This window comes from Ambystoma mexicanum, chromosome 12, assembly GCF_040938575.1.
Source record: "Ambystoma mexicanum isolate Mex_15411 chromosome 12, UKY_AmexF1_1, whole genome shotgun sequence".
NCBI classification, from domain to species: Eukaryota; Metazoa; Chordata; class Amphibia; order Caudata; family Ambystomatidae; genus Ambystoma; species Ambystoma mexicanum.
The window spans coordinates 1,179,454,661-1,179,481,603 of record NC_090936.1 but is presented as its reverse complement, the minus strand read 5'-3'; the positions used below and the strand labels follow the sequence as shown (position 1 = coordinate 1,179,481,603).

The 26,943-nt window shown below is 44.6% G+C and overlaps 1 protein-coding gene across 3 annotated transcripts in view; it reads left to right on the top strand.

The window, feature by feature from the left end:
* The first annotated feature begins 1,809 nt into the window (after nucleotides 1–1,809).
* Nucleotides 1,810–26,943, top strand: part of HAL (histidine ammonia-lyase) — a 146,798-nt gene continuing 121,664 nt past the window's right edge. Inside the window, exons 1-2 of one of the 3 annotated variants that reach the window (XM_069629828.1) lie at nucleotides 1,810–2,322; nucleotides 25,293–25,353. In XM_069629828.1, the coding sequence (XP_069485929.1) occupies nucleotides 2,076–2,322; nucleotides 25,293–25,353 (308 nt within the window). In that variant the 5' untranslated portion in view covers nucleotides 1,810–2,075. Of the gene's footprint in view, nucleotides 2,323–3,809; nucleotides 3,919–18,479; nucleotides 18,607–25,292; nucleotides 25,354–26,943 lie in introns of those variants that run through there. The other 2 variants (XM_069629830.1, XM_069629829.1) reach the window with 2 other exon arrangements.

The window sequence follows — 26,943 nt, the reverse complement described above, 5'->3', positions numbered from 1 at the left end:
TACCAATCTACATTGTACCCAATTTTTCTGAATTTGTTTGCTGTGAAATGCACGGTTGCAACCAATTATTTAAAACAATTCCTGAGGGGGAAGCACCAGGCAAAACCTTGCGTTGTTAAGTTGAAGTGTGCTCGCTTCGTTCAACTCAAGGAAAACATTTACACCCCTCAGTTTTGCAAATTCACCAGCTGCATGTGCTCTGGAATCATACGTCTTGGCTGTAGAAGCCTGTGCCATGGCTAGTTGGGTCTCGCTACCTACCACGCATTGGGAGAATGTTGAGTTCCGCCATACTATTGTTCGCCCCTCCCCCACACCCCCATTATTTCTACGCTAGGTACTCTCCAGCGCCTTGGTCCTGGTTTTGTCTGGTTTTCACACCCTCCTCTGATTGGAAAACATCCACTCATCTCTATATATCCTTCCTTGATGTCTTTCCTCTTATTTCATCCTCTGTTCTCCCGCCACTTATATCCAGCTGCAATTACTGCAGCGCCTTCCACATCCTTTGTACACATGGCTTGTCACTACCCGACCCCCACCCCCCACCCTGTGGGAACCCAAATGTGTGGTAATTTAATGTTAATTTCACGTAATCGTGTGTATACTCCACCACCAGGTAGATGCCTCAAGGCTCAGAGGTATAATGAAGTGGGGTAATAGGCCCAGGCTTGGGGCAAAGGACTAGATTCTGTGAGGTAAAGGGGAGGTGGGGAAGGGGGACAGGAGAGGAAGGTTATGGGGGGGATGTTTAGGTAGAGCAGGAAGGTTTGAGCAAAATGTTCTTTCTGCTTTGATGTGTGGGCCTGTGGCAGGAAGTGGATAGTACAAGAGGTGGCAGGTGACAGTGGTGTGAGACCAGTGGCAGATTACAGAAACTCTGCACCAGTGCAGCTTGCACGGTATTAGCGCTAGGGAAAGGTTTGCACTATTTCTAAAAACACTGGGACATGGTAGAAAACCATTGCACCATCACAAGTGCAAGCTTGCGCGGTATTTGCACTATGGCAAAGTTTGCACTATTTCTAAAAACACTGGGACATGGTAGAAAACCATTGCACCATCACAAGTGCAAGCTTGCACAGTATTAGCACTAGGGAAAAGTTTGCACTATTTCTAAAAACATTGGGACCTACTAGAAAACAATTGCACCATCACAAATGCAATTTGGCATGGCATAACCACCAGGACAATGTTTCCCCTATTGCTAATACTGTGCAACTTTGCACTTACACCAGTGCAAAGTTTGTGTCATCTGGACCCAGGAGGTGGTGTGTGTATTTGGCACCTACATTCTACAAGTGAAGTGCGAGTGGTTGCGTGATAGCCTCGGGGTACACTCTGGGGACCCGAATCATGATTTTCTTTGCAAGGTCCAAAGTGACTTTGCACTGCTTAAATGTCACTTTGCACCGCCGACACAAACCCCGATTCATGGAACGGTGTAAAATGTATTTTTGCAGTGCAGTGTAGTACATCATTGTTGCAGTACCAAATGATTTTGCCCTGCAAAAATACACTCTGCACCGGTGCACGCTTGCACTGTATTAGCACTGTGGCAAAGTTTGCCCTAGGTCTAAAACCACTGGGACATATTAGAAAAGCATTGCGCACTTGCCTGCACAACAAGCAGTGTGCTGGAGCTTGCCACTGCTGTGGCTTTGCTGTCTAACAGCGGAGTCAAGAGTTGACTGCGAGTTCATGAATTGGGGGTGGACAGGGAGGGGCCGAGTAGTGGCAACATGGAAAAGAAGATAATGGGGAGAACATTGGGGCACAATAATACCATGGGGGAGGGGATATGCACCCACCTCTCGGCCTTCGGCTTGGGGGATGTTACACCACGTTCTCCCCACTTCCTGGGAGGGATGTGTTTGTGAAGGCCCATGTCCCCTGCCTCCGGGGCTGTTATTTACTTGGGGCAGGCACGGGGGAGGGGGTTGTGTAAGCCTTGCCTGGCCTCCGATTGGTCCCTCTCGCTGGGCTCCTTGACTCCAGGCAGGGTGTCCAGGTGCTGCCCCACAGTTCGCCTTTCACCTGCTGCGAGGGGACACGCTGACTCCTGACCCCCCAACATGCTGCGCTACACCGTGCACATCCGCGGAGAGTGGCTGGCAGTGCCGTGCAAGGACGGCTCCGACACCGTGGGCTGGCTGGGCAAGGAGGCCTTGAGGCGCTACATCAAGAACCGGCCGGACAACGGGGGCTTCGAGTCGCTGGAGACCGTCAAGTTCTTCGTGCGGAGGTGCAAGGGCCTGGGCCTGCTGGACCCCGACGATGAGATCGCCGCGGCCCTGGAGGACAACGACTTCGTGGAAGTCGGTAGGTGGCGCTTTAATTCTGCGCTATATTTGCGGGGGTAACACACATCGCCGTTACTTGTATTAGGGGTGTTTAAAAAGGGCTTATCACACAACACAAACTGGATAATGGTACTGGAGTCAACCGAGCGGGAGGGCTCGCCAATAATGTCCAAAAGTTAAGCTTTGCTGGTCATTCTTGGGAAAGGGAGGGTCGAACAATTACAAAAAAAAGCTCGACATTTAAACGTTCGACAAGCGGAAATGTTAAATTGGACACGCTCTTTCTCAAAAACTTTTGAACAGTTCGGTTCTAGATTTAAAATTAGTAAACTTTCTGAAATGAAATCCCGAACGGTGAATGGACTTGAAAATAACCCCCCCCCCCCTGCTTATTATTGGTTTTTATTTGAGTGGATATTTTTAAAGCGCCTAGCTATAAAACAGAACGTGTTTCATGGCGCCATTTGTTTTGATGAAAGAAAATAGGACGCGTTGTTAAAATTCACCTTTCTAGGGTCGTGTTCTGGAGTTTCAACTGTTCCCCATTCTCCGTTTTCCACAAAGTCGCCCGTTTCATTGCACGATTTTAATATTAACGGGCGTGGGGTCGCCTCAAACGTTTCCCCACTTTTCTGCGGTGCACCTGTGCAGGTGTACCCTCGCCGGGGCCTGAAGGCAAAAAAGTAGCGCAGCTGTTTCGTTGTAGTTTACTACCCCCAAAATTGTTAGCGCTATTAACAGGCGCGCGACACCATTGCGCTAATTGGCTGAGCCGAGGGGCGGGGCTTCCGCACCAGTGTTGCCGTGAGCTTAATTGCTTGTCGGCCTGGCTTCATTGCCAAAGGTCTAGCCTGGAAGTACCAGAAGACTTTCCATACGCGAGTGCTTCTGATTAAAGTTGTTACTCCGTCTTTGATCCCTCTCCCTCGTTCAGTGTTATGCTTCCTGGTTATTGACTTCTGCATTTCTACGGACCTTCGTTCTCCTGCTTCGACCTCGGCTCTGGTGATTGGACTTTGCATCTTGGATTCCAAATTTGTACTTTTCTTGCTTACCTGGTTTTTGACACATTTACTCATTAACGGATCGTCACTGGATAGCCCTTCATCTGATGAATTGTTTATGCTAGATCAGAGTGCTTTGAACTTTGGACACCTTGTTGTTTTCCATTGCACTTCTGTTACCATTAGAGCGCCATCGTTCCTACGGGAAACAGGTCCCTTACTAACAATATTAACTACAGTCAAGGACACTTCGTTTTTGCTAAAACTGGAACAATAGTGAGTCCCAGCACCTCGAGTTACCCAGGACTCTTACCGCCTGCAGCTTCGTTCCCAGGAGGGGGCGGAGCTTGGCGAAGCACCACGTGACCTGACCAGCCTTCAAAACCCACCTGCAATCACCCTCGCGGCGTTGAGCCCGGCAGGGGTAGAGGGCGTCGGCTGTTGTGCGGCTGTTTGGCATGAACGGGAGACTGCGGAGGTATCCCCTCTTTGATCCAGTTCCGGAGACCAAGGTCAAGGAAAACAAGGCTAGGAGTCAAGAAGATTAAGAACCAAAAAGAAACCAGAGTTTCGCGCTGAGTTGCAGTCTTCGGCAGGAAGCCAGTTGCCAGGTGAGACCCGACGATCATGGACTCTCGTCCTCTGACTCGCTCAAAAACAAAACAAACCTTCCTGGATGTTGGGGAGGAAATGTCTGTGAACTTGATGTCTACTGAAGCAGATACAAGCCTCCAGAGTGTTGAAACAGGGGCTGGTAACAAGACTGGTGTTCTGGGAACGGGGGCTGTGGGGAACGAGACGAGATCATCAAGTCCCCTCCCACAGAAGTCGGCGGCGATCGCTCCATCGACGCAAGCAAACTTTGATCCCCCCCCCTTCCCCATTTTTACTTCAGTAGTAGGACGGTCCAAAACGGGGGTCAGCACTCTTCCAGTAACCTTGGATGATGAGGATAGTCTAGCACCCGGTGCCATTGTCACTACGAGTAACACAGAGGTGAAGAGTTCCATAAATGAGGAAAACGAGCACGAGCGAAATGCCCGTTTGGATACCCCCATAAAACCGCATTGTGTGAAAATTATCAACCAAACTTCGAGTGAGCAAGAGCGAGAGCTCAACTCACAAAGCAAACAGTATGTTGCCATTCAAAATGTAGCAAGTGCCGTCCAACTGGCCTGCAAAAAGAGTCCCGAACCCTCAAGAAAAACCACACACATATGTGCTTTATCTAATGGGAACAACGAGGAAGGGGATGACAACTCTCCCTTTGATGTGACAGATGCCGAGCTCTTGAGCGCAGAAGTAGCGCAGACTCACAATAACATCAAAACACTAAGATTTCATTTTAGGAAACAGGCTCAAGAGCATTCTGTTACTCAAATTGAAGCTCCTCCTTCGACCCAGACAAGTCACCCATTGATTAGTCAACTGGCGACCAGTATATCATCGAAACTGGACACAATAAATATGGAGCAACTGGTGTCCAATGGAAAAGCAAAAAAACAAGTCGGCAATACACATTTGGCTGCATCGTCGAGATCGAACAACAACGAAATGGATCAAACAGGACGGGAGGCCAGACTCACCCTGAGACTACAAGCGGACTTCGAAGCAATGAAGGCAAAGCTTGAAGATAGCTACTCAAAGGACAGTCTTGGACCAGGCCGTAGGAATCGAAAAATGTCATCTCCAGAGCAATCAAATGCTCTGGAAATAGGAATTACAAACTCTCAATCAAAATTATTCCATCAAGAGCAAAAGGTGACTACGGCTGTCTGTTCACCGAAATGGGAGGATGACACCTTTGGCCTACATTCAGCCCATGATAATGGAGATGGTCGGGCTGAAAAGAGGATTGAGGAAGTACAACGACTGAAACCTTCTCTTAAAAAAGGTGGAAATAACGCTTCAAACTGCTCAACCCCTTTAAATACACATACAGCTGAATTTCCAGAGATCCGACGAGAGACTGCTCATTCCTCACGACAATTCGAACAAGCTAATTACAAGTGTCACTGTAAGGAAAAGATGGTACATCCGACGGACTCAATAACAGAAGCTAAATCTAATTTATCTGTTGCAGCGGCAATTCAGATACACAACAATGTCCTAGCTGCTACATCACAGGCTTTAATCCCTTTCATAAAATTATATGAAAGTGTGAACAAAACAATGCATAACAACGGAGCCATAATTGGACACCTGGCTGAAAAAATATCATCAATGGAACTCAATCAACACTCAAATCAACAACAAAGAGTAAACGAACACAATGAGATCAACAAAGGTTTTTAAAAAATAATTCAGTTGGTTGATAAAAACTCAAACGAAGCCAGGATCAAAATGGATGAGTTGCTGCACTTTATGAAAAAGACTCTTTCGAACTTAAACCCAGTTTCTCCAAACTTGGCCAAATCAGGGAGTCGTAATTGTCTCGATTTAGGTCTAAGTAAAAAAGTTCTACCACAAGGAACACAAACCGAAAATGATGTTTTCATAAGCGCAACAGCCAGTACATCTCTGCGGTCACATTTTGACGTGGGAATAAGAAATCTCACTCCAAAAATGACTGATAATGAGCAAAAAACTGATAATCAGGCGAACCCCCAGACACACAAGAGTTTCAACAACCAATCGGAGAGAGGCATATATGTAATGCTATAAAAGGATCAGTCCCCTCCATTGCCCGGGAGTCTTCATTTGTGACATCGAGTAGCTCCAAACTAAAGGCGTCCTTCGGAATTTTTTATGGTGGGGCAAAAAACATTCAACCTGAAAAGAATACAGATCCAAATCACGACGACAGGCAAGGAGGTACAACAAGTTTACTCCAACACAAAAAAAGAAAAGAAAAGACAAAAAATATATTTGTCAAGAAACACACCTCAAATTCGAGGAAATTTCTAAGAAACTTAACAACACCTCCAAAACCTAAAGTCTTTGTTGATGGAAGGCTGTCGGGGAAAATGACGAACAAACAATCGTCAACGATCGCCTTGGGGTCAACAGTGGAGAACGAGCTTGGAAAAGATCAACAAAAAAAAACAAACGACTCGTTTCTGGCTAATAACGATGTAACAGGCGTCTAAGAAAGAAAGAAAAAATCCAAACAAGCGGAGAAGAGTCGACTCTGACTCTAGCTGTGCTTCAACAACTGATGATACTGAAGAACTTTGCAATCTATCTACTTATTCTAACGAGGAAAGTGAAGAAGATAGTAGTGCTCCATATGATAACATTTCGTTTGAGGGAACGACTCTTCAAGATGATCAAGTTCAGAGCCAGCAGAATTTACTGAAAACAAAACAGACTCCTCAACGTCTTCCAACACAAAGAAGAGAAAATCGTGCTATAGCTCCCGTGGAGCACGACAAACAAAGAAACGGTTATAAGTTGGAAATCCCTTGCAATAGCAAAGGAAAACTAGTCACAGAATTAAATCCAAAGCGAACAACTGCTCAAAAACAGAAAACTGGAGAATTACAACCGGGGATATCCAGCTCTGGGGAATACGCGAACTCAACAAAAAAAATAAAATTAGTGAATGTGTTAGCAGATGATACTGATGTGAATCTGAACCGTGGTAACGTAATGCGTTTACTGCACTCAGCACCTTTACTACGGACGATCACCTCTGATGATCTACAAATCGTGGAATACATCTCGGAACAACAAGTCGACTGCGTATTGTTACACATTAAGTCCAATGCAGTAAGAAGGCTATTGATGAAGGCAAAGGATGACATCTTATGTCTCGGTTTTGAAATTTCAGAATATTTCGAGCCGCCAAAATCGACTGCTCTAGACGGCTCAGATAGGCACGAGACAAAGAGTTCCCTGAGACAACGGCGTGACCAGATTCGAAAGTATCTGAACTCAAATTCGATATCTGGAAAGAATAAGATCGATGTGCAAGAGGGGGAAAAAAACACTAATTAGACAACGATGGATTGGACACTGGTAATTCCTTGATCTCGTGGAACACCAGAGGCTTTAGTCATTTATATAACAACTTCCCTGTGGATCTATCAGACAACTTCATAGTATGTTTGCAGGAAACTTGGATGCGCCACCCCCCTGTAAAGGATGGATACCAAATCTTGATAAATCCTGCAAGGAAAAATACAAGAGGCCGTCCTTTTTCTGGCCTCCTGACGTTAATAAAAATAGGAACAAGTTGGGAAGTGGCAGAGTCAACAAATCCAAATGGATATGTGCAATCGACTTTGCTGACAAGAACAACTATAAGAGCTGGAAAAGTGGAACACCCACCTCAACACCTGCTGCTATTCAACGTATATTGGAATCCTGCAAAGATTTCGACTGGGACTTTCATCCAATCAATAACTACAATAATCGACAAAGAACAAAGACGTCTTCAAAATCTCTGGATAATTATATGCGGTGACTTTAACATATCGTGGTTCAATGGAAGTCAACAGGAAAATATTTGCTGCCGCGATGAAGATCAGAAGTCTTCCTCCAGAAGAACACGATGGTCAGAGGCAATGAAATCCAGAGATTGTATCATGGTAAATGGAAACGTGTCTGGTGATTCCCCACCACAAATCACGTGGCAAAACATGGGGTTAAAAAAAACTCTGGATTACATTTGGGCATCGAATAACGTGATGCATAAAATAACCAAGCTACAGATAACGCCATCGAACAACAGTGACCACTACCCATTGAAATTGTTGTGGCAACCACGGTGCAGATATCTGAGTGGCACAGCGAGTACTCAATTAGAAGTAAATCCTGGTCGAAACAGACTCAGGATGAACATAAAACAGATTCAGCAACTGACTTCTGGATTTCAATATGAAAATAAAGTCTCCTCAGATTTCATAAATTATCCAGTCATTCTTCCTAAGCCGAATATAGTAAAGGCAAGAAACCCTCTGTTGGCATCAAATCACAAACATATGTGGAGCATGAGTCTGAACATTGAAAAGAAGAAACTGAGAAAAGACTTAAAGGATCTACGAACCAGATTCGGCACCACTAGTGCAGAAAAAATAATTAAACAACGAAAACAAAGATACCGAAATTGGCTAAAGGTATTTGTGCACCAGCGAGATCAGGAACGAGGGGAGGCGATGCTCTCCTTGATCAGGACAAACAACACCAGAGAAATCTGGAAAATTCTGAACCAAGGTTACTCAAATCAAGCAACAACAATGGCAAATGGAGTACCTGAGGCGAAATGGGTGTGTCACTTTCAGGAAGTATTCTCATCCAATGTTCAGCCTAAGGAGGTGGAAATTGACTCTGCGGATGTAGCCTGGCATACAAAGGAGACGGTAGATAACATAGTAAGTGCCATAGCAAAGCTAAAAAATTCCCGAGCAGCCGGCCCGGATGGCATCTCCAATGTGATACTAAAACAACATTCTCGTGAATGGGCCATTTTCATAGGCGAATTGTTCGAAATAATAACGAAATCCAGGCAAATCCCATCATCCTGGTCTGAGGCAATAATTGTTCCAATCCACAAAAAGGGCAGCAGGGATGTCCCCGCTAATTATCGTCCAATTGCCCTATTGGACACCATAGGAAAAGTGTTCGCAACCTTTTTACAAGAAAAGATCTCAACTTGGGCCCTCGAGTTTGAATTAAATGATATCAGACAAACTGGATTCACGAAAGGAGTTGGAATCGAAAACAATTTAACCATACTGAATCTTCTGAAGCTAGAAACCTTGCGAGGAAAAGGAAAATTGTTCCTTGCATTTATCGACATGCAGCAAGCCTTTGATGGCATCAATCGGGAAAAACTCTGGGAGAAGTTGAAGAATTGGAATTGTCCAGCGAACATTCTGAATCCCATAAAAGCTCTACATGACCAAACGTCAATAAGAATAAGGTTAAATGATAACGGAGACCTTTCTGCACCAATTGTAACAAACAAGGGAGTAAAACAGGGCTGCCCTTTGGCAGCGATTCTTTTTAAACTATATATCGCTGATGTCTCTGGAACACTAGCGAAAACGCATTGCTTTCCTCCCAAAATTAATGGCAATCCGGTAAGCTGTCTTATCTACGCAGATGACCTAGTATTGATCGACAAAACACAAGTTGGTCTACAGAGGTTATTAAATACACTAAAAACATACATGGTGGAAAACGATCTGAAGATCAACGTAGAGAAAACAAAGATAATGAAATTTGGTCATGTTGAGAGTCACAAAGACAAGAACTTCAGGCGGACAATAAATAATGCCCAGATTGAGGAAGTGAATGAGATCCGTTATCTGGGCATATTTTTCAGCACCTCGATAAGAGAATGGAGCTGGGTGACTGAACTTGGAAAAAGAAACAAAACCTTGGCTCTCCAAGGATCCAGAATTCATGCACAGTATGGGAAATTCTCCTTGATCCCAGTACGAACCTTCTACATGCAAAAGGTGATACCATCTATAATGTTTGGAGCCGAAACAGGCTGGAATATTGACCACAAGATCTGGGCAAAATTTGAAGGTCTGTTTTGGAGACGTGTACTAAGATTGCCTAAATATTTATCAATCATAGTCATACGCCATGAACTAGGGCTGGAGCCGATGCGTGGAATTGTAATTTGGAAATCGATGGCTCTGCTACGCAAGATGTCGTTGGAAAAGAGCGAACCTGCATTTAGATTATTCAGACCACAGATCAACTTGAAAACGGACAGTTTACAGAAATTGTGGTCAGAAAAAGTGAAGGCAATTATGCAGGTCGCCGATGTTTCCATGGAAAGTCTACAAGAACATCCTCAATATGCAAAGAAAAAATGAGACATTGGCTATGGATTGAGAATTTGGAAAAATACTACGAATTAAAAACTGCCCTGGATTTGAGGCCGATGATGAACAAATTAGACAAACTGCCAAAATATTTGTGTAAATTTCCATCAAGACGTCATAGAGATGGCTTTTTACGTCTAAGAACAAATACATATAAGACCAGGCAAATGTGTTTCATCCGGCACATTGATAATGTAACGGATCCCTCATGTAGGTTTTGCGCCATTCTTCCTGAAACGCTAAAACACTTACTGATCGAATGTCAACTGCTCAAAGATTTAAGATCTGTACATCTACATAAATTTGCTCCCCTCACTGACAGCATGGACGACTTGTGGTTACGAATCTTAGGTGGGAACTCAGCGCATCTGACATGTGCTGTCATAAATTTTCTAGATAAAGCACTAAACGAAAGCCTATCAAAACCTTGAGAAATGGCACATCATAAGATGTGGAATTAAAACAAAAAAATAGGGAAGAGATCAATCAGTTGATGTAAGAAAATTGTAATAAAAGTTTGTAAGAAACTAGAAATTACAAAAAAAAAAAAAAATTGCCAAAGTACTTGCAGATGACAGGAGAACGACCCTTCCAACCACTGTGGAAACGCACACCCTGCAACTTGCGGTAGCCATTATTGTGCAGGCCACAGGCAGTGCCCTGGGCTGCCTGTGGCTCTTTAATGACCCACAATCGCACCTCTCTCTTCTTTTACATATTTATTTATTATTGGACATTTGTATGGCGCCTATGTACAGGTATTTCCAGGCGCCACAAGCAGTGGCGTCACCAGGAATCAAATTTAGGAGGGGCACAGAGGGGGCCAAAGACAAACGCAGGGGGGCATAGACAAATGTAAGTGGAGAACATGGTCAGTGCTCGTTTTAAGCAGGGGGGGCACATGCTTTCATAGAGGGGGCGGCCCCCCAGGCCCCTCCCTAGTGACGCCACTGGCCACAAGACAAGATTTTAGGGGGGTGGGTGGGGGGGGTATGGGAATCAAAAAGTAGAACGACAAACACAGTTATATTGACATTGTGGAAATCATACCATGCAAGTGTACAACTAGGTGCTAAGTGCAGGGGGGGGCAAGTGCTGAGTGTCCCAAGGCAGCAAATGCCAGGAGGATTGGGGGGTGAGGGAGGCGGACAAGAAGGACCAAGTTGGGCTAGTCCGGGGAAGGGTGCCCGAGGGCAAGTGCTGGTATGGATGCTAGGGGGACTCGTAGGGGGTGGTCTGGCCCCTGCATGACTCTGAAGGGACCAGGCCCCAGTCGCAGCAGCAGATGGAGAGTTGGCGCAGGAGGGGGAGAGGGAAGGAAGAGGAGAAAGGTAAAGTCTTTTTAAGTTTCCGGAATTTAAGAAGATCCGGCTCAAGTCTGTTTACACACTTGTCACCGATGGTCTGTAAGACCCCTCTCATGGTTCATTAGCTTAGCAACAAGGTTTCCATCTAAAATAAGGCTTCTGGCATGCAAAAAGGGGGTTGCTTTAAATGACTGCATAACAGCATGCTGTAAGTTAATGACAATACACTCTGTATCTGAGTAACATCACTACAGTGGTTTAAAAAGAATATTTTTTTTTCTGGCTTGTATTATTTTACGCTATGTGACTTGTAGCTTTATTTAGGATGTAGAAAATGAAGCTACAGCATTATTCTTTAGGCTTAGCATGTTTCTTTAAGGAGGTAAGGTACCGAACTTCGGTTTTGAGTAAGTAGTCGGCTGAATTCCGGCTGACAAAAAAGCTATACGGCTCCAGCCGAATAGTTTCTTGCTATTCGGCTCTTGCCGAATAATTTGACATTCTCATTTGAATACAATGCAACATGAACTCAGAAAGGCAAATATGGACTTCAGTTTGCAAAACTGGATAGAATTAGACAAGACAAATTGCTATCACACAGCTGAAAAATATCTTATATTGTCACCTGCTCTTTAGGGCATGTTTTGTTACAGATTCTTAGACGGATTCATTTTTTTATACTTCGCCTGCAACAATACAGGAACATCTTTTCTTTTGGCAAATGTTTATATGCATACTGCACTTTTTTCAGTTGGAAAAAACAAACTGAAAGAAATGTGCATAGATACTTTCAGTTCCTGTCATGTCCCTTCCCATTGCGTACGTCATAGCCCCCCCTTTTCTTTTTAAACAACTTGAGTCCTGAGTTTAACATTATCTGTATATTTTATCAGGAAATTGTAAGTTGCAAATGTGTGTGTATTGGTGAGAAAGAGTGGCGAGGATAAGTGAAAAGTGAGCAGCATTTGTTTGGGTGCGGTCAATAGTTGTGAGTTGGAGTTCACGCATTTCAGATTTCCTCTTGACTTGTGTCCTGCATGAGCCGACATGAAGCATTTTTACATTTCTATGTGAGCTGCAAAGAAGTTTTGAAACTCGATCACGATGGACTTTGCAACTGGATAGAGAATGCAATGCATCTGATTCACAAAGGCAGTCCTTTTGCATTTGTGAAGCCTCCTACTTTAACTGGCACTGAATATGCAACAATCTTCTGTACATTTGGTCCCGTCATTTTGGTTAAATCTGCTTTGCTTTATTTCTGGCTTTTATACTTTAAATAAAGATACTCCATTGATTACACTGAAGAGAAATGCAAGTATAGAATGCATTTATATGTTTTTTTAATAAGTGTGTTTTTTGAAGTTTGGAACATGATTTATTAAATAAAGCAACTATTCGGCTTCATATTCGGCTTCGGCCGAATAGTTGACAAACTATTCGGTATTTGGCCGAATGCTAAATATGCTATTCGGCACAGCCCTAGGATCATCATCTCAGATAAGTGTATTTTGTCATTAAACTACCAGAGCTCGGAACTTTCCTGTGACCATGCATGAGAAAGCCTTGCATTCCTGCATATCCCTTTTGGATTCTAGGATTTGTAGTAATTTCTTTACTGTTTGAATTTGAGCAAAACTAAAAGTCCCAAGGATTCCAAGCAAAATCTGACCAGGGTGGTGTTCTCATGCGTTGCCACAGGAAACGTGATGGCTCTGCTCTATAAGACATAATTGTTGGTAGGCCTTAAAATGTAAATAGTTTTGGCAAGTGGGGAAGGTATGTGTTTATTTCTTTATTGTATGAGTGCACATAGCACAGAGGCGTTTAGGTGCTAGTTACAGGCAGGAGAGAATGTACGTGGATAATGGGAAGGTCTTGCGGTGCACTGCTTAGTTGACCAAGTGGGTATTTAATTGTTTCCTGAATATTCTGTTGGAGGGTTCTGACCTGATGGATAGGGGGGGGGGTCAGTTCCAAGTGTGGCCGCCAAGGCAGGGCAGCTGGGCCCTTCGGCTCTAGACTGTTTGAACCTGATAATGGACAAGCGGTTGCACTCAGTTTGTGTGGGTTTAGATGGCTTTTGGGTCAGGTTGCTGGGGGCGGTATCAGAGAGGCAGCGGTGTGTGTGATGGTGAGGATTTTTAACTTTATGCGTTCTCTGACTAGGAGCCAGTGTCCATTTTTTCTTGCGGCAGAGACATGGTTGTGCTTGTTGAGGCTGAGGGCAATTCGGAGCGCATTGTTTTTTGTATCGTCTGTAGATTGAGGTTTTTTTGGGGGTACCTCCAAAGAGTGCATCACAATAGTCCAGTTTGGAGCCGATGATCGATCGAAGGATGTTAAGACAGTTCTCAGTAGTTATGAAGGGTCTGCTGGCAGTGATGCGAGTTTGTGGCGTACACGGCTGATGGAGCAATGGTGTTCATCTGGCGTGACATGCTCAAAGTGGCGTCAAGGTGGAAGCCCTGCGTTTTTGACGTAGGGAGAGCTGTGGATGGTGTGGTTGTCAATGTTGAACAACTGGTATTCAGGGCTCATGTTGCAAAGGGGATGGGTTGCCAACGACGAGTTTGGTTTTCTGATTGCTAATGCCTATAAGTGGAATTAAGATTTGTGTGTTGTACGCATAGTTTGTGTATTTGATGCCAATGGAGTCGAGGCGGTCGAAGAGGGGCTTAGTATAAGCATTCTAGAGAGTGGGTGAGACACGGGAATCTTTGGGGAACTCTGCATGTGGGGAAGAGGAGTGATTGTCAGCGAACACATGGGATCTTCAGTCAGCGAGGAAGAAGGTGATCCAGTCGGTTGCTGCTGATGAGAAGGCAGCAGAGGTGGCAAGATGGTGGCAGAGGGTGGTGTGGTCTACAAGGTCGAATGCCGCAGATAGATCAAGGAGCATGAGGAGGGAGAGGTTTCGGGAGTCTCTAGCATTGTCTAGCTGGTGTTCAAGTGCCTAAACTATAGCGTGGATTAAAATCCCAGCTTCGTTTTGTGATCCTCAAATCCAATCTCTTCATTATTCTCACTGGCATATTGTGCTTACTTGAGCCCTACACCAGACAACCATTGGGATTGAACAGAGGTGGTGGAGCTGCAAATTTTACTCCACCCAGTTTCTGAAGTGACCCCTCCCATCACCAATTAGAAGGCACCCCGTCCTCTAAATTGAAATCTACATTATTTTAGCTTCACATTCTGAAGTTGTAATCATTTTTTTCCCCTTTTCCATGGTCACCCATTTTATTGCACTATTTTAATATTAACGGGCGTGGAGGTTGATGGTCATCTTAAACATTGCCCTCTATTTTCTGTGGTGAACCTGTGCAGGTGTCCTTTAAACAGAATTACCCTCGCCGGGGCCTGTGAAGACAAACAGAAGAGCAGTTCTGTTTGTTTACTCCAGAAAACTGTTGGCACAATATTGTGACCATTGCAGAAGGGGACAGTGCTGCTTTCGGCCTTCTTAGATTTCGCTGCTGTTATCCCTTTGTGCATTTCTTTTGGTCCTCATTGGTTTAGCTGCCATTGTCCCTTAGTGCATTTCTTTCGGTCCTCCTAGGTTTTGCTGCTGTTGTCCCTTTGGGCATTTCTTTCGGTCTTCCTAGGTTTCGCTGCTGTTGTCCCTTTGGGCCTTTCTTTCGGTCCTGTACTCTGAGACCCCCAACCGGCCCATGGAGTCGGGGTTTTTCCCAGAAGCACTTTAAGACAAGATAGCAGCACCTGTGAGATGGATGGGGGTGCAGATTTATTTTCCAACACCAAATCAATAATGACAACTCAACGGTTTGGCAAAGGGAGTATGACAAGTACAAAAAAACAGGAAGTCGCATGAATATCAGCAGATGTGTGATCTTCTCTCTCACTTCACAACTCCAACAAACTTCATAAAAAACATAACATTTATACTGATCACTGACATGTAACATTTAAAAGTTGCCATACAATTCTATTGGTTTAGGAGAGGTAACTTTACTATATGTACTATATCTGTATATGGTAATGGAGTAAGGGGATTCTGAGTAAGGGGATTGTGTAAACCTTGTCCGGTGGGGCATCTAAGCCCTTCCTTCAAAATGGCTACTGTAGACGTCACTAAAAGTACGACGTCCTATTGGTTCTACTAACTATAGGACCCTAGATTACTTGGTCCATTGTGATTGGGTTGGCACCAACCCAACTCATACGTCTCCACTTTGTCGAGCAGCACGCAGAATGGTCGGTCAGGTGCAGGGGGCCCCTTAGCTCCCCCGGCCTTCCTCCAATTATTGTTACAATCAATCATCACTTTAGTGGCCATGTGTCAATTATTTCACTGTGGTTGGCCTCGACATCTTCGCCTGGCCTGCTGCCATGCATAGGTGTGAAAATCTCACTTCTCCTCGCTCGGCTGGTGACGTGATTCAGACACCATGAATTTGCCTCTTCATGTAATTCGTTTATTTGATTTTAGTTTCACCCACCACCTGCCTTCGGTTTCTTATCTTCACCTTTCAGAGCAGGATATTCTGTTCTTTGCTTAAATTAATTGTAGCTACTGTTCATTCATTCTGATTGATACAACCTTGGTTTTCCTGGCACGATTTGCCTCTGCTGAGTTTTGTTTCTGCTACTTATTCTTGATTTTGCTAAATATGAAGCTCTCCTCACGTGGCCGTTCGTAACCTTTAGGTTGATTCTGCTTCTTGTGCAAAGTGGAGATACGCTTATATAACGCTCTTCTTTTGAGGTAGATCTGTATAGGTGGCGCTTTCCGCGGTTACCAGTCAATTGGTCGAAAACATTTGGTCGACAGGACAACTGGTCGACACCATTTGGTCGAATGCCAAATGGTCGAATTTTTTTTTTTTTTCCCTTTTTTTGTTTTTTTTTGGGGGGTCCCCCCCCCCATCCCCCAACCCCCTTTTTTTCCCCACACGAAAACCCACAAAACACATATATTTAAAAAAAATTCGACCATTTGGCATTCGACCAAATTGCAGTCGACCAGTTTGCTGTCGACCAATTGACTGGACACCGCTTTCCGCACTATCTTTCTACTAAGCATAGCAAGCCGCCCGCTTTTCTTAGCTTTCTTGCGGTTCCAAGCATATGTACATGCGTAAACTGGTCGAATATCTTCATCATGCTCATGGCTTAAGCTTCTTACATTTGACATCGTCCTTTCACTTTAGGTTCACGATCCCTTGTTCATGGCATTTTGTCTCTTTACATCATTCTCTGGTCATCCTTCCTTCTATATGTGAGTCAGTCCAGGTGCTTGTGTCATCACCATTCGTCTTATATTAAGACCTTTTTGGTTTCCTCAGGGATTGTACTCAAACGATCTTCATTTCGTTTCATTTGTTGATATGGTTTTCTCAATGGGTACCTTACTGTCCATGGTTTCCTTGGTATCGGTACTTCAATAGGAGCTGCTCTTCTGATAGGTACTGGACAGTGCCCCACTGCGGCTCTCTGCTGGTTTATTTGCTCATCATACATCACCTATTTTGGCGTGAACGTTCCTGGTACTTCAAAATGGACGGTTGGAGTGTGGGCTGTTCTTGGGACCCCTCTACAGTCCTCCTAGGTTTCTCATTTCTTTCGGTCCTCCTAGGTTTCGCTGCTGTTATCCGTTTGTGCATTTCTTTCGGTACTCCCATGTTTCGCTGCTGTTGTCCTTTTGGGCATTTCTTTCGGTCCTCCTAGGTTTTGCTGCTGTTGTCCTTTTGGGCATTTCTTTCGGTCCTCCTAGGTTTCGCTGCTGTTGTCCTTTTGGGCATTTCTTTCGTCCTCCTAGGTTTCGCTGCTGTTGTCCCTTTGGGCATTTCTTTCGGTCCTCCTAGGTTTCGCTGCTGTTGTCCCTTTGGGCATTTCTTTCGGTCCTCCCAGGTTTCGCTGCTGTTGTCCTTTTGAGCATTTCTTTCGGTCCTCCTAGGTTTCACTGCTGTTGTCCTTTTGGGCATTTCTTTCGTCCTCCTAGGTTTCGCTGCTGTTGTCCCTTTGGGCATTTCTTTCGGTCCTCCTAGGTTTCGCTGCTGTTGTCCCTTTGGGCATTTCTTTCGGTCCTCCCAGGTTTCGCTGCTGTTGTCCCTTGGGGCATTTCTTTCGGTCCACCCAGGTTACGCTGATGGTTTCGCTGCTGCTGTCCCTTGGGGCATTTCTTTCGGTCCACCCAGGTTACGCTGATGTTGTCCCTTTGGACATTTCTTTCGGTCCTCCTAGGTTTTACTGCTGTTGTCCCTTTGGTCATTTCTTTCGGTCCTCCTAGGTTTCGCTGCTGTTGTCCCTTTGGGCATTTCTTTCGGTCCTCCTAGGTTTCGCTGCTGTTGTCCTTTTGAGCATTTCTTTCGGTCCTCCTAGGTTTCGCTGCTGTTGTCCCTTTGGGCATTTCTTTCGGTCCTCCTAGGTTTCGCTGCTGTTGTCCCTTGGGGCATTTCTTTCGGTCCACCCAGGTTACGCTGATGGTTTTGCTGCTGCTGTCCCTTGGGGCATTTCTTTCGGTCCACCCAGGTTACGCTGATGTTGTCCTTTTTGGCATTTCTTTTGGTCCTCCCAGGCTTCTCTGCTGTTGTCCCTTTGGGCATTTCTTTCGGTCCTCCTAGGTTTCGCTGCTGTTGTCCCTTTGGGCATTTCTTTCGGTCCTCCCAGGTTTCGCTGCTGTTGTCCTTTTGGGCATTTCTTTCGTCCTCCTAGGTTTCGCTGCTGTTGTCCGTTGGGGCATTTCTTCCGGTCCTCCTAGGCTTTGAAGGTGCATTCCATCGTGGGTGAGCAGATACAGAGGGACTGCCCTGTGACAATCTGCCAATATGGCCCTGGTGCCACCGGTGTGGCGTTTCAGGCCTGTGGTGCGATCCCCACTCTCATATTGGACTAATAAAGTTTGCAGTAACAGAGTTCCAAACAGGGCTGGACTGCCCCACCGGGGCACCGGGACATCCCCCGGTAGGCCTCTGGCCGCATAGGGCCTCTTTGACGTGGAAGGATACTCGTCGCGTGAAACCATCTCTCTGCCTTTATGGTTTGCTTTGAATTGCCTGCCGGCTGCCACCATCGGCGCTGTGCATTTTTTTCTTCTTCCCGCTCGCGCCTGCGCATGAGGCCCTGGGCATGGGTAAAATGTACGTACCCTGCACAGTGCGCAGGTCAGCAGGGCAGGCTGCAGGCTACTAAGTGCGGGCGTGAGGCCGTCGGCTGCCATGTGAAGATCGATGTCAACTTGAAGGTAAGGGGAGACAGGGGGGGTAGGGGCGGGCAGGCTGGGGGAGGGGGTGCGGTAGCAGTGGGTCAGAACGACAATGTTCAAAACACGTTTTGCCACATGGCCAAATGATTTTTGAATGTAGATTCAGCTATGGCAGTGACCTGTAGACAAGTATTAATGAAGTAACCAGTTGCTCTTTTGGTAACATCTATGTAGGACTGCATTTTACACATTGGCTCTGTGGCCATCACACAACACTCTAGGAATACAGTTATTGCCTGATAGGCTAGCTCATTAATTCACTGAAAAAGAGATATTTGCATGCTATAAGAGAAAAGTAGGTTATCAGATTTTGAAAAGAAAGCGACAATACGGAAGGCTCAGTGTGCATGCACACTTACAAGTGACAAGGAAGTCAACGTAACAGTATTAATGAGTTAGTTGTGCATAGTGCCTTAGTGGCATGGCGTGTAGAAGTCATGCAATCAAATAGCGTTTGTGTGTGATCCTGGGCACAGTGCTTCATTCCCCTTCGCTTCAGTGCTCAGCGCTGCCAAAATCAGGTGCGTTAGCGGATTGCAGTGACACTGGAATAGCTGGAAGTTCTGTTCACACTGTTACCTTGGACTATCCATATTTACTTATAGTCCCCAGAACATGCATGTCCAGCAATGTGTTTCTAATAAAAGGCCAGATTTACTATACCATAATTGTTCGCTTCATTGCACGGTGAACGTCGGTGACATTTCAAATTCGCGTGCCTTGTCTGCTATGTTAAAACATAAATGGCATATACATGCAGCACATAAATAGCCTCGTTTGGGGTGTACTAAAGTCGGGCTTAAGATCTGCCAGTGAAAGGCTTTAATGCATTTCTTACACTTTTCAGGAGGAATAAAAACCCAATGTATTCACAGTTAAAATCTTTTATTCAACTTTTTTTCCAAAAATAACCATCTTCATATTACAAAAATATAAACAATTGTTTTATATAAGCAAACCACCACCGTACGTGAATTTTCATCCTTGTGACTCGATTTTAAAAGTACATATCAGTACAATTACCCAATGTTAGTGACTGCTCAGGCACTGGAATTATGTCAGATTCTTACTTTTTACAGCACTGTTTTATTGCAAGACCTTTCAGCTGAAATGGTATTGATATGTACTTTTTAAATTGAGTCATAAGGGTCATGCAAGGTGGTGGTTAGTTTATACAAAACCAGTTTTTATATGTTTGCAATATGAAGATGAAAAAAAGTTGAATACATCATTTTCACTATGTGAATACATTATCCCCCCCCCCTACCCCCGCCCCTCGATAAGTGTAAGAAATGCATTGAAGCCTTTCACTGGTAGATGATGTTATAAAGTTGAGTCCGGGGCAAGTGAAAGATAAGCACCCCGATTGGTAGTGCTAATCCCGGGTGTCCCATATAGTGTTATATATAGCTGAAGTTTGGCATACCATAACTCTCATATTCAGCTTTGGAAACATGATGTCATGATTGACTAACACATGCCAAGGCAGTAAAAGTCATTCAAATGTAAAGATTCTAAAATTGAGCACTTCCTATTTTGTGGCTTTGATGTTTTATTTGCTAAAGGTTTTCTGATAAAAATAAGTGGAAGATGATGAAAAAACGTAGGAGTTATTTTGAATTACTTACATAAAGTGTTTTTGATCAAGTTTTGAAATTCAGCAACACAAAAATGTTGAATTAGCCACTTGGTGCCAGACCACAGAGGCACACACACACACACATGTCCTTTTTCGACCCACAAGAAGCCAACTTCAGCGCCACTAAGAATTGGGCCATTGCCACTCTTCCCACAAAATAATAGAGCTCTAACAAATATCAAGTATGGACAAGACTCAGATCTGGATTTCAATTCAGAATTGCACATTTGCTAACAATGCAAATGATCACTTCAAGTGTATCTTTAAAGAGGATGCAAGACTGCTCAGGGCATGGTCCCTGTCATTCATTCATCTCACCATCACCTTCGCGTACTGGCGGCCTTTTTTGTTTCTTCCTTATTGCAGGATTAATGTCGTCTCAGCTGTGATGATGAAGCCCTGTGTTAGTCATTTTGAGGGATTTCTACTAGTATTCTTTGGGATTAATCTGCACAGTAATGGTTCATAGAAAGATAGGGAGAAAGGAAAGGCAGTAGTGAGTGAGAGGGTCGGGTAAGCAGGTAAGAGAATCAAGGTTAGGAAGTTAGAATGGAAGAGAAGGGCAGGCTTGGGGACTGTGGTCACAAACAAGGGGGCATTGGGATGTGGAGAACATTGAGGACTTTAAAAAAAGAGGAAGAAATCAGAGAGTAGGATTGTTTGCAAGGAGCATGATGGCAAGGGTGCAGTAGTAAGATTGAGAGAAAGGAGAAGAGAGTGCAAGAGGCTGGGAGGAGGTATTGGAAGGCAGCTCAGAGTGGGGAAAGAGGTGTAAATCGACGCCAAGTGCTTTGTAATTTTAATATGAAGAAGGTATGACCATGCAGGATGGGGATGTGGCAAGACTGAGGTGGAGGGCGAAAGGGGTGCAGCAAGAATGTGAGGGGTAGACGTACAATGAAGCAAGAGGAAGGCGAGATATTTGGTATTGGTCAGCGGGAATGAAAAGAGTGGCAAGAGTGAGGAGAGGGTGGCAAGTGAACAGGATGGGAGGGAGATATGACAACAGAGGAGAGAATAGAGTTTTGGCGGGATGGAGAGGTTGAAGAGAGGATAAGAGTAGATTCAAGAAGATAGTTCAGGGAACTGGGACACAGGAGGGGAGGACTAAGGGAGAGTTATGTGACAAAAAGGAGAGCAAGAAGGAATATGTGGATTTCTTTTTTAATTGGAGAATATGGTGGTAAGAAATATGTTGTTGAGTCTCAACCCATCACTTTTCTGACAGTGTAACTGCCAGCAAGCTTATCCAATGTGCAATGGGTGAGTAGAGGTGCCCCATTAAAGGTGGGAGACTGACACTCCCTCTGTGGGTGGAATATAGGGCCACTTTAATACAAAAATTCCAGGGCCACTTTTGCTTCCCAGTCCAGCCCTGGTTCCAAAGATGTGTTACAAACCAGTGTATATATGTGCATAAGTGTAGACCAGACCAAAGAGGTATGTTGCTAATGCAGTGACACCTCGAACGCGATATGTGTAAAGTAGGCCCAGTAGACCAGCTGGACATCAATGTTGGGCAGAACAGCAGGCGGGAATATCACCCTTCGCAAGACAACTGAACTGCCCAACCCCTGGTAGTGTGCCCTTGTAGATAATGGGTACAGGAGGGTGCCCAATATAAGAATCCAGAATGACCCACGAGGTCGGAGTGAGTTGTACATCAGTGTAACAAATGCCATCTTAAATTGTCATTTGCTTTTTTTTTATTTATTTATTTTAAAAAAATCCTTTACCCTTGGCATGGGATTTTGTGACGTCAGCGCGAGTATTATGGCTCGTGCCATGTCACATGTTTGGGGCCACGTGGTTTCCCGCCCTGCTGTTACAGTGGAATATATGTCTGTGACCTTACTGTCGCGCAGCTCAGGACAGCGCACATACCATGGGCCCATCAGGCCGCCCTACCAGGAGGGGCATCCGCTCTATGGCGGGGCCGAAGACCCGGCCTCCAATAACAGACTACGGCATCAAGTGTGATACAAGAACTCTATCTACTTGAGGGCCAGGATTTTGGGGAGCGATTTGCCTTTAATAAGGAAGGGTGGGAGCTGCAAGGACTAGCCTTACTGACGAGGGCAGAGTATGTACTACATGATGTGGAGTGTCGGGGTGAATGAGTACACAGAGGTATGCTTTACCGGAAGTGAGGCAAGCGGAGCACTCGGTTATGCGTAGCTCATTTGGCCCTATATAATTTGTTTTGTTTTAAACATGGTGGGCCCTGCAGTCTTGCATTTGCAATGGGTGTAAAGAGAAACTGCAAGTACCAGAGTGCAAAGTGTAAAACCAGAATGGGACTATCTAGCCCCCAGACCCTCCCCTTTTTTTTCTTTTTTCTCTCCATCCAACACCAGCATACGGTATCAGTGATGTTTATATATTGGCCCAGTAATATAAACATTTACTGCTCAAAGCTGCAATTTCACTAATAAGTGTCTATATTAAAATAAGCATCCACGGTTATTAAATATACCTGGAAAATAAGTTATTCAAAATGAGGAACACTGCTGAAAGAACCCTTATACCAGTTCAAAAGCTTAAATAAAATGTGCAATGGGTCAAAAGGGACCAGGTTGATAGATTTGCTCTTTTTTCAAAATGTTTTTTATATTTTGAAAATGAGAAAATCTGCCTAAAGTAAGTGGGGACGGGGCGTTCGATCACTCAGGTTTGCGGGGTGTAGCGATGATGTGATTGGAGAGGCAAAAGGGGGGAGGGAGGGCTACTGTGTAGAACCTTTTGTACTGTAGATGGGGTTTTAGTGACCACGTCAAGATCAAGAGCTGCGTGATATGTTAAGGTCACGAGCACCCCAAGATGACATTATAGGGACTTAACGAGGTTACCAGTTATGAGGTATCTCACAAAAGATTTTGTTTTCTTGGTGCCTAGTCTACTTTTGTCAGTATTTTAGAAAAATCATAATTGACAGATTTTTTTGCTTTTTTTTTTGTTGCAACTAGTCACTGAAATGATGGCTGTATTGCATCTTGGAGACTCCGGTTTGAATCCTAACTTTTACACTTCATGAAACGATGTGTGATTTCGGGCAAATCCTTGCAGCTCCCTGTGCCTCCAATTGTAAACTCTCTCACACTTTCTTAGTATGTAGTTGTCCTGACAGCCTTGCAAAAAGTCTGGCTTGGGTGAAGTTATGTACAAAGTAGTGCTGCCATTTTAAGACGGACAATTTCCTGGAGAAGGTTTGCATTTGTGCTAATTTGTATACCCACAATGCCTTGCTGTTGTGGCTCAGAACTGGAACTGAACTTACAGCAATGGCTACTAGGTGGCGTTGTGGAATGAGTGATTTGGCTCAAATGGACTATCCTACTTTCTCATTGCACGTGACGTTTTTTTTTCTCAAACCTTTTTAAATCCACCATAACTTACTTGCTGTTAGATATCATTTCTGTCTGGTGAGCTGTTTACTAATGTCTCAACGCCCAATCGCACGTTTGTTTCTGTAACTGTTCTGTAGACAGCACCCTGTGGGAGATTTGTGGGTACAATAAAACGGTACCCTTCGCATTCCTGCTAATTGTACCCATATAAATGTTTTCTATTCTAATATTCCCATGCTGTACAGCAGTCTAACATCACCAACTAGTTTCATAATTAGTTTTACCCAAAAAGGTTCTTCTTTTCTCTCTGTCGTTTTTTTTTTCCTGCATTAAATGCTGGAGCAATTTTTCTCGACTCTTTTCTAGTATGCAATCCATTCAATTCATCGTTTTTCTTTACCAGCTAGTGTTTGCTTAAACTATTTATTGCAAGTTCACATTCCATATTCATTTCTATCGACATCTTGCTTTCTTCATGCACCCCTGATACACTGGAACTTCATGCACCCCACGCCCCTACACTGGAACTCCCTCCCTCTCTCTATCCACTCCATCCCCACCTTTCCCTCCTTCCGTGCTTCCTTAAATCTCTCCTTCTCCATTCCCCACCCTGATACCCTCATTTTCACTCTCTCTTCCCTCACTTCTTCCCCTACTCACTCCTCTCTACCTGCTCCTTTTCCCCTTACCTCTCCCTCCTTACATCTTCACCCTAATGCCCTTTCTGTTTCCCTCCTCCTTTCCCCTCCCCTTCCCCCTCCTTCCCTTACTTACCCTCACAGGTTAATTGCTCTACTTACTGTTTTATTGGTTTGACTCATGTCTTGTAAATTGCTTCTACTGTTATATATTTTTATGTATCTTGTTGTTATAATGTAAAGCGCTTTGGATTAAGGCGCTATATAAATACAAATATGTTCTTATTTTCCAGACCAGCAGGGCTCCATTGACAATTACAGGTGTACATGAATCCTCGTGTGACCTCAAAGTCTTTCTAAATCCCCTTTGTATTGAATCCCACTAATCGCCCATGAAACCAATACATTGACTGTGATTGCTTACTTGAAGGTAACGAGAAGAAGGAAGTTTAATATTGGGTACAACAGTGTGATTATTATGTCTTGTTCCACACTAGGTACCTTACATTAAGGGGATACCCTTAAGTTTCATGGTCTACCTTGGCACACAATAACACGGTCTGCTCTAAGCGGCCACAACACCTTGGAGGAAGGGCTGCCCTACAACAAATACCTTTTGAAGCAAATAGGCAATGGGGTTTTCTCTCTTCATTGAGGGTTTTCAATTAGTTGCTGGATCTTAAATGTTTCTGTCTGGCAAATGACAGAACTATGTAAACCAAGAGTGCTGTGTTGAGGCGAGTGCTTGCAGGTAGCAGGGAAGGCGTGGGTTGTGTGGTAGAGCGGAGAAGGGAATATAAAGTGATGGGTGTACTGTGGAGGTTGGGGGTGTGGGGTGATACTGGCAGGACTGGAGCAGTTCTAATATGAGTTAACTCCCTGCGGTTGCAGGGAGTCCTGTGTGTTGAATTCCTTTGGTGCACACTCTGTGTATTGTACCTGTTCACCCCCCCCCCCCCCATGGAAGCTGGACAGGTGCTTCGAAATCGGTCTTCCTCACGCTGAGAGATGCTAACGTGCTGTGTTTTGTCTGCTTTCCAGTTATCGAAGGGGACATCATGTCGCCGGATTTCATCCCATCTCAGCCTGAAGGCGTCCATCTGTATCCTTTTCCTGTACTCTATGGTTGCTCTCCTGAAATGTGCTTGGTCAGTTTCATCCAATGGGTCCGGCTATTACCGCACACTTCCAAAAACACCCTAAAGTACCCAAAAATCTGAACAAGCATCACATCTTCTAGTGCGTGCTTGCTCGTTGCAGGGGGGGGGGTATCAAACGATCGCTGGTCACTATTTATCTTCTCTCTTGCTTGTGCCTTATTTTACGATGAAATGTGGCTCCGCGCACTGAAATGGCTGCTGCCAAACTCAAAATGGGCGCTTCCCACCAAAAATGAGCGAAATTGAAAAAAGCGTGTACAAATAGAAGGGGTAGAACTAGGTCAGGTCACCGCATATAGTTACTTGGGCCTGTGTTTTGTGGGAAATGATACCCGGTGAGAGCAAGTCTCTAAAGCTTCCATGACCCTGACAAAACAGTATCCGGCAATAATATCCATATATATGTGTTCTCTGTATATAATGTCACCAGGAAAAGGCGACATTATATAGGTGATTTTTTTTAAATATATATATATATATTACAGGGGGAACGGGGGTTGTGAGGGTGTTCCCCCTTGGAGAAAAAAAGGGTTTTGGGGTTGCAGGGCTGTCCCCCCCCCCTGCTTGTTCCATGTAACAATGTCCCAGCAAAAAACGGTAATTTTTCAGGGTTTTTCTTTTTTTTAATTTCTTTTTTTGCATGTCGATATTTTTGAGAGGACATTACATGCAACCGACAAAACACAGTGGGAGTATTAGGAGGTTTTATTGTATGCATGCCAACGGTGCATTGACACCAGTCCTAGAACTGTAGCGGTCCAAACCTGTGTATGCAGCGGTATACGAGGCAAAGCTCTGGGGCTGTGAAAATTCAGCAAGCCTGGGTGTAATAGAAAATACATTTTTAAAGTCAACAATGTCACAACTCGCTAGTGCTCCGAATGCTGCACTACATCTCGAATGCGACGTACGCCCGATAAAGCACACCATAGCCTTTAATCTCTTATGCTTAAGGTCCGGGCATAGTGTCAGCAACCCGGCCTGCATGAGTCTAAGAGCTGCTGTCAAATTTCCTGGTTCTAGAAGGAAGCTGCATGGTTCCTTGGCTGAGGCACATTGGGAGCTGGTGCTCGGCATTGGGCCTTGATCGTTACTGGGAGTGGCCAGCTTGTGGAGAGGGAGGATCTGATCAAAGCAGCCTGAAGAGAGCACTGCAGACATGTTTTGGTCGCAACCTGTACAGGCCTTTCTAGCGGGCAGGTTAAGGGTGTCTTTGGTTATGGGCGTAGCCTCCTTCACGAAAAGATGGAATAGCTCGAATTGCGGGGGCAGTCAGTGCTGCGGAGCTCTGGAATAATCTGTCGGCCACTTCATGTTGCTATGCCCCAGATATAGTTATCTTAGGGCAATGTACTTCCTGCCCATTTGCAGACTACAAGGTAACAGGAGGGTGTCTGAGGCACGGGAATTCTGTAAAAAAGCGTGAAAACCTTAGCATGTTATACTCTATTGGCAAATATATTCATAGGGCATGGCTCGGTGGTGTGCTGTGCAGTAATGAGGGATCTACATAACTATTCATAGGGCATGGC